Source organism: Cupressus sempervirens, chromosome 5, assembly GCF_028749045.1.
Source record: "Cupressus sempervirens isolate cs-2001-9-10 chromosome 5, ASM2874904v1, whole genome shotgun sequence".
In the NCBI taxonomy this organism is placed as follows: Eukaryota; Viridiplantae; Streptophyta; class Pinopsida; order Cupressales; family Cupressaceae; genus Cupressus; species Cupressus sempervirens.
Genome location: NC_143122.1, coordinates 937,091,527 through 937,098,218, shown reverse-complemented (window position 1 = coordinate 937,098,218; position 6,692 = coordinate 937,091,527). Strand labels below are relative to the sequence as shown.

Sequence of the window (6,692 nt, the reverse complement as noted above, 5' to 3'; positions counted from 1 at the left end):
GGGGTTTGGAGGCAGTGCCTCTTTTGGGGTCCTGGAGTAGAGCCCGAGGTGTTTTCCCTATCATAGTATAAGGTGGGGTCAAGGGGCAATGCCTCTACGGGTTTTTTTGGGGGGTAGCACCCCTGAAATCTTGATTGACTTTATTATTGTAAAAGACATCAGCTACTATTTTTTTTTTCTATTAGATGACTTATTTTAGGCCTAATTTTTTAAGCAGCAAAAAGCTTGTATAAAATGGCTTAAGGTTAGCAATTTTAGTATGTATGATGAGATTGTAGATTCTTGTGGCGGTATTGAGCTGTAAAAGATTGTGGATTATAATCATTGGATAGTAATAATTTTGGACTTGTTGTTGGTGGGCATAGCCCAAGGATTGGGTGAACCACATTAAATCTTTGTGTTTTGTGTTCTCTTCAATGTAATTTATCATTTCTAATATTGGTTATATTTGCATGCAATTTTTATTTCTATCTATGGTTAATCCTAACAAGAAGTGGAGAGAAAAATTCATCTCAAATGAATCCTTATTACAATTTGAAATTATAAGTTTACTAAAATAATCTCTTTTTGAAAATATCTTCATAAAATAAGAAAATTAAACATCACATAAGAAATTAGAGTACTCAACTCTTGCCTCTAATATTAATATCAAACTACATACAAAATATTGTAATTATATTTGTCTAATTATATTAATATTAAATATTAATAACTATATCAATATCAATATTACTATTAACAAATATAAATCAAGATGAAAACCTTCATATAATTATGTTTTCAAAACCTCACTTAATGGATATTCAATGTAATCTCTAATTAACTCATTATTGAACCACATTCCAACAAAATTAAGAAATTTGCAAATGTAAAGTATCAATGCAATCAAGTCTACTATAGATTGTGAAGTGAGTTGAGTGGACATGAAAATGTTACACATTCCAAGTACGGTCCATGGTTTCTAAATAACCCATCTCAAATAAACATAATAAAAGAAAGACCTAGTCAAAATTTTATATAATAAAATACAACCATCACCTTCTCCTTTTCAATTAGATAACATGTTATATTTAAGTATTAATTTATTTAATTTTTAATAATAGTTTTCATTTAATTGAATGATCCGTTCTAATATTATCAAAAAATTTACAGTCAATTAAATCTATATTAAAATATAAAATAGAATTTACTCATAATTAATAAAAAAGTCATTATTCAAATTCGATAATAAATAAAATATTAATCAACAATACCAATAATAAAAAATAATCTTTTTTTTTTTAAAAAATATAACATATTTTATCAAAAGCTAAAATAAGATTTGTTAGCATTTTCATATAAATTAATCTAAAACTAAAATGATCTTAACATTACTTTATTACATAAGAGTAGAATGACAAGTTTTAGAGAACAAAAGTGGCCATGTTTGGTGTATTAGTACTAATACTTGCCCAATTGAACACCTCTTCATCACTTTTCCAACTAGACTAATGTTAATTGCCACTCTAATTCTCACTCGACAATCCAACTATCACTTGATAATTGATTGTGCTATCAAGACATACATTTGGTAATAATGCAAATTGTGTTGACATTGCAAAACTTCAAGAATTGTTTGTACTTCATTACCAAATATTCATCTTTGGAAAGAAGAATTTAAATTATCAATACTATAGCTACTTTCATAATTTACAAGTAGAAATAGTAAGATTCTCTTACAATGGATGATACACCATTTGCAAGCATTGCACAGTTGAAAACGTATTGCTTGTCTATAAAATTATAAAGTTTTTTGAGGAACTACTAATTATTGTTGTATATTAGAAAATTATAATTTTTCATCATTACTAATTTTTTCTTTAAATTGAAATCTTTATTTTTAAGTTTTGTTAATAATTAACAAAATTTGTTAACTTTTGTGATTGATATCTTTTAATTTCTAATATATTTGAGTGATCACCATATAAATTTGGTAATAGCAAGCCATGTAGTTTGCTTCTATAGTGGCCCATTCAACTATAGGTTGGGACTTCTCATCAACCTAACAACTCCTTCAAACAAAATGAACACATAGCTAACTGTCCATAGACCTATTGCTATTGAATTATTAGCTGAAGCTGAATCAACAAAGCCGTTTATATCAAGCAGCTTCCCTACAATATCAATCTCATGATAACAAATAAAATTATTTTAAGTCCTTTGGAAAATATTATAAAATCCTTTTTACATAATTGTTATACACTATACTAGGGCTAGACATAAATTTGCTAAGAAATTCCACTGCTTAGGCAAGGTATGGTCTCTACCACATTAACAACCTTTCATTCTATAGGGTTTTTTCTTTGTTCATAGTTGTTAGTGTTGGATGTGTTCATATTTCCAACAAATCATCCATCATGGGAGTTGAGAGCTACTTAAGCATGGAAAAATTAAAATTGTTAGAATGTTTGTATTCATTTTGGCACTTGAATTGTGAAAGGTTATTGATTGCAATAATTTATTTGTCAGTTATGACCAATTAATCATCATTTAAACAACAAAGAGCATGGAAATGTGGGGTAGATAAATGAAAGGGAGGTCAAAATATATATTGGTCTCCAATACATAACCAAAGTCCATAATATGTGATATGGCTTTAGAATTTTTTTCAAAGCTTTTCAATGAGTTTGAATACAAATTTTGTATATTAAAATTAAGTAGGTTTAAAATGTAGTTTGTCATTGTAATAATTAAATTTATTATTAACATAAATATTATAAAACTCTTTTAATTGATTCCTAAATAAATATAAAATATACAACATAGAATATCCTCTCAATTGCAAGAGTGTACCTTATTTTAACTTTTTTAAAGCTATTTTAAGAAAACACATGCTAATTTTATTCATTACATTAGATGAAACATACAAGGTTATTTATATGAAAGCATGATATTCTCTTAGTAAAATCGACTAATAAACCAAGAATTTATTTACATAATAGTGACATTTTGTTGAAATTCTTTGTCTGTAGATTTTCAAAGCTGAAATATTACAAATAACACATTATTATATCGATTGAATTTTCATATCACACATTGTTTGGTAGGTATACATTTTAATGCTCCAGCATGTTTAGTCAATGTTGGCACCTCATTTGCACTTTCAACCTTGAATGCCTCTCCACCATTATACCCCTTACCTGATTGTACAAAATAGGCACCATTAAGGAAGACATCATCTTTTGATCTCCACTCCCATGCATCACAACTTGTAGATTTACAACCTACACGTATTGTCACCTCCTTTTTATAAGATTCATTTGGTGCAAGAAACATATTCCCTTCACTTATAATTGTTGGATCAGAACTTCCTCCAATAGCATATTTCCCCCATGGCTCATAATTATTATTAACAACATGAAAGTGTCCATATCTAGCCCTGCAAAATATAAATTACAATTTATTAATACTAAAATATAATTAAATTATAATATTGGTCCTTGAAAAATTAATTCTTAAATAATATAATAATATTTACATTAACTTCTAAACAATGGTAGAAAGTATGGTTACAAAAATTGTATTCACTTTGTTCAATATAAGAGAAACACATGATTACACAATTTTCATTTGATCTAATACTAAAATGAAGGAAAACATATGATTACACAATACTAATCATTTTGTTCAATGTAAGAGAAAAGACATGATTGCACAAATTTAATTTGTTCAAAATTATACTAAAATGAAGGAAAGCATATGATTACACAATACTAATCATTTTGTTTAATGTAAAAGAGAATATATGGTTACACACATTTCATTTGTTCTAAGTTATACCAAAATAAAGGAAAATATATGATTACACAATACTAATCATTTTGTTCAATGTAAGAGAAAACACATGATTACACAAATTTCATTTGTTCTAAGCTTTACTAAGATGAAAACATATAAAATTACACCAATTTTATTCATTTGTTAAACATATGATTACACAAATTTCATTCAATCAAAAAAAAATTAAAAAAATTTGAATAGTCATATAATTTCACCCAATCATAAATGAAGAATAGTTACCTCGGCAATCTTTGCACACAATTAGGTCCAAAATGGTTAAATGCAACTGTGACTTTCATCACTTTATCATCTTGGAATGAATCACTGTGTCCTAACAACATCACCTAATCATATCAAAAATGAGTAATCACACAATTAAATACCAAAATATAAGGGCCAACAAATTGTTAACAACATTTAAAAACTTAAAAAATGAATCAATTACTCAATTAAATACCAAAATATAAGGGCCAACAAATTGTTAACAACATTTAAAAACTTAAAAAATGAATCAATCAACAATATCATCAGAAACATTAAATTCCTACAATCCATAATTGATAAAAGAAATCTTGCTTACTTCATCATGGTCGAAGAAGTGGTTATTGGAAATAGTAACAGCAGTGGAAGCAAGAGTAACGTCGACGAGGCCATCAGTGCCATTGGAGAGAGTATTATGGTCGACCCAAATATGTTCAGAGGTCCTCACAGTAATGGCGTCACCATCTTGAGCATAAACAGGAACCACACCAATAGACTCACTCATCAAAACATTACCATAAGAACTAGGCTTACACCCATGAAAATGCAAACCATGGACAATAACATGACTCACTTTCCTAACAAACATACAAGGCCCCCCATTGCCAATACGAACTTCTGCTCCCCTCCCATCAAATGTCTTATGCCCGGCAACATACAAAGGCAAACTGAGCTTTATGTTCATATCCTTGGAGAATATGATCCACAATGGCTTTTCTCTTGTTGCCCCATAGCGCAAAGTTCCTGGTGTAGGATTAACTGGATTATCGTCTGAGCTTGTGACGGTGTAAATATCTCCTCCTTTGCCTCCCGTGGCGGATTTTCCATAGCCCGCTGCACAATCTGCAAGCTTCATTCTGTTTTGATCCCAGTTCGAATCTCCTCTCCAACACTTGTCTATGATATTATCAGAATAACAAGATACAATTGTACAAAGGAAAACAATGACTGCTATTATGCATGGTGAAGCCATTTTTAGGGTTCAGAATATAGAATTTCTCTATAAGCTGGTTGACTGCGTTGTTGAGTTGTGAGATGATTTCTGTGAGGTTTTATAAAGACCCAATTGAAGTGATGTGGTGGGATTGTATGTCTTCTGCTTGATGGCTATTCTTTCTCAGGGAAGAACACATTTCAAAACAATGGCGACGTGGGTGTATGATCCACAGTGATTTTGGCTAAAATGATATGAGATCTTTTTATGATTTGAATACTTTTGGCGATGTAAGTGGAACACGTGTTATGAAGGATTTGAGTTTGTGTTTGCGAAAGAAAATGCGCTACCAATTAATAATTTCTTACAGTTAAAAGATCGTATGATCGGTTTCAGTTTATATGTTGTGGAGAAGATCTATAACTCTTTAATGGTGAAAGCTGGTCAACCAACATCATCTTAATTACACCATCAGTCAATATAAGTGCACGTCAAATTAACAAACAGATCAAATAATGCCAGTGAGTCAAAAAACTTTTTGTATGGAATAGTGATATTTCAAATGTTACCAAACCGCATTGTCGAAAAATAAAATAAATAAATCTATTATATTAATTCGTTACTAATGCTAACATTATCTTTAGTAACATCATTTCTAGTCACTTCATTATTTTGATTCATATTATTTATATTTTCATTTACATTTTCAAAATTCTAAAAATTGACTTCAATAGAATTTATAGTTATAGTTGAATCATGAGATATTGAAACACACCCTCTGTCTTTATGGTCTCTTTAAATTGTTAGGAAAATTAGATGTTCTAAGTCTATTTTAATTCCTATTTGTATAATTTAACATTGCATTTGTATAGTTATCGATCTACCAGCTCTCACTAAATCTTTCATGCATGAATGATCTTTTATTGATATCAATAACTAATATAGTGAGATGTTTATAAGTATCTTTTATGCATAATTAATAAATCTGATTTCTTTTTTCTTATATAAAATTTAGTCTGTAGAATATTCCTTCTATATATGAAGTTTTTTATAATTTTACTATGTTGCATGACTTGAGAGATCTACTTTATTAATATAATATATTTATTTATTTTATTTTTCGACAAATGTAGTTTGGTAACATTTGAAAAATAAACTTAATTAAAACCCTATATTGATATATATTGAAACAAGTGTCATCAACATAGAAAATAAATAGTATATGACTATGTGTGGCACATACACTTCTTTCAAGGATAAAATATCTTTCAATTGTTTTATATGTTTCTCATTACTATATTAATAAGATAATGAAATAATGTATTTTTAAAATATGTTAATTATGAGGGATATATTTATAAGATAATGAGGGAGATATTTATGTTTATCTTATTCAAGTTATTGCCTTGTATAGACTTTCTTCATGATCTAGATGTCTCCTCTAGAAATTAATACTTTAAGAAGATCATACATATTGCTTTAGATCTGTATTTTCTAGTTTAATATTGATTCATTCAAATTGTTCTACTTTGTATTAAAAGAATTTATTTATGAAAAGTGAATTTTTAGAGCATAATGCTATTGGGTCTCGCATCCTTAAAACTAGATATAAAGTGTGCTTTTCTCTTGATTTTCAATAGGACCATTCAAAATGGTGGAAGAGATATCATTATATTTC

General features: G+C 28.5%; 1 protein-coding gene across 1 annotated transcript; it reads right to left on the bottom strand.

The window, feature by feature from the left end:
* Positions 1–2,948: 2,948 nt before the first annotated feature.
* LOC149559030 (pectate lyase 1-like) lies at positions 2,949–5,116 on the bottom strand. Its single transcript, XM_089828361.1, has 3 exons — positions 4,400–5,116; positions 4,060–4,163; positions 2,949–3,418 (listed from the first exon to the last, which is right to left on the bottom strand). The coding sequence occupies exons 1-3, from the start codon at positions 5,051–5,053 to the stop codon at positions 3,064–3,066; spliced, it is 1,113 nt and encodes a 370-aa protein (XP_089684487.1). The 5' UTR covers positions 5,054–5,116; the 3' UTR covers positions 2,949–3,063.
* Positions 5,117–6,692: the final 1,576 nt, after the last annotated feature.

Excerpts from the sequence above, each read along its gene's own strand:
- LOC149559030 (XM_089828361.1), bottom strand. The coding sequence starts at position 5,053 with ATGGCTTCACCATGCATAATAGCAGTCATTGTTTTCCTTTGTACAATT. Across the intron at positions 4,164-4,399 it reads ACTTCTTCGACCATGATGAA|GTGATGTTGTTAGGACACAG; the intron begins GTAAGCAAGATT and ends TGATATGATTAG. Across the intron at positions 3,419-4,059 it reads TGTGTGCAAAGATTGCCGAG|GGCTAGATATGGACACTTTC; the intron begins GTAACTATTCTT and ends TATATTTTGCAG.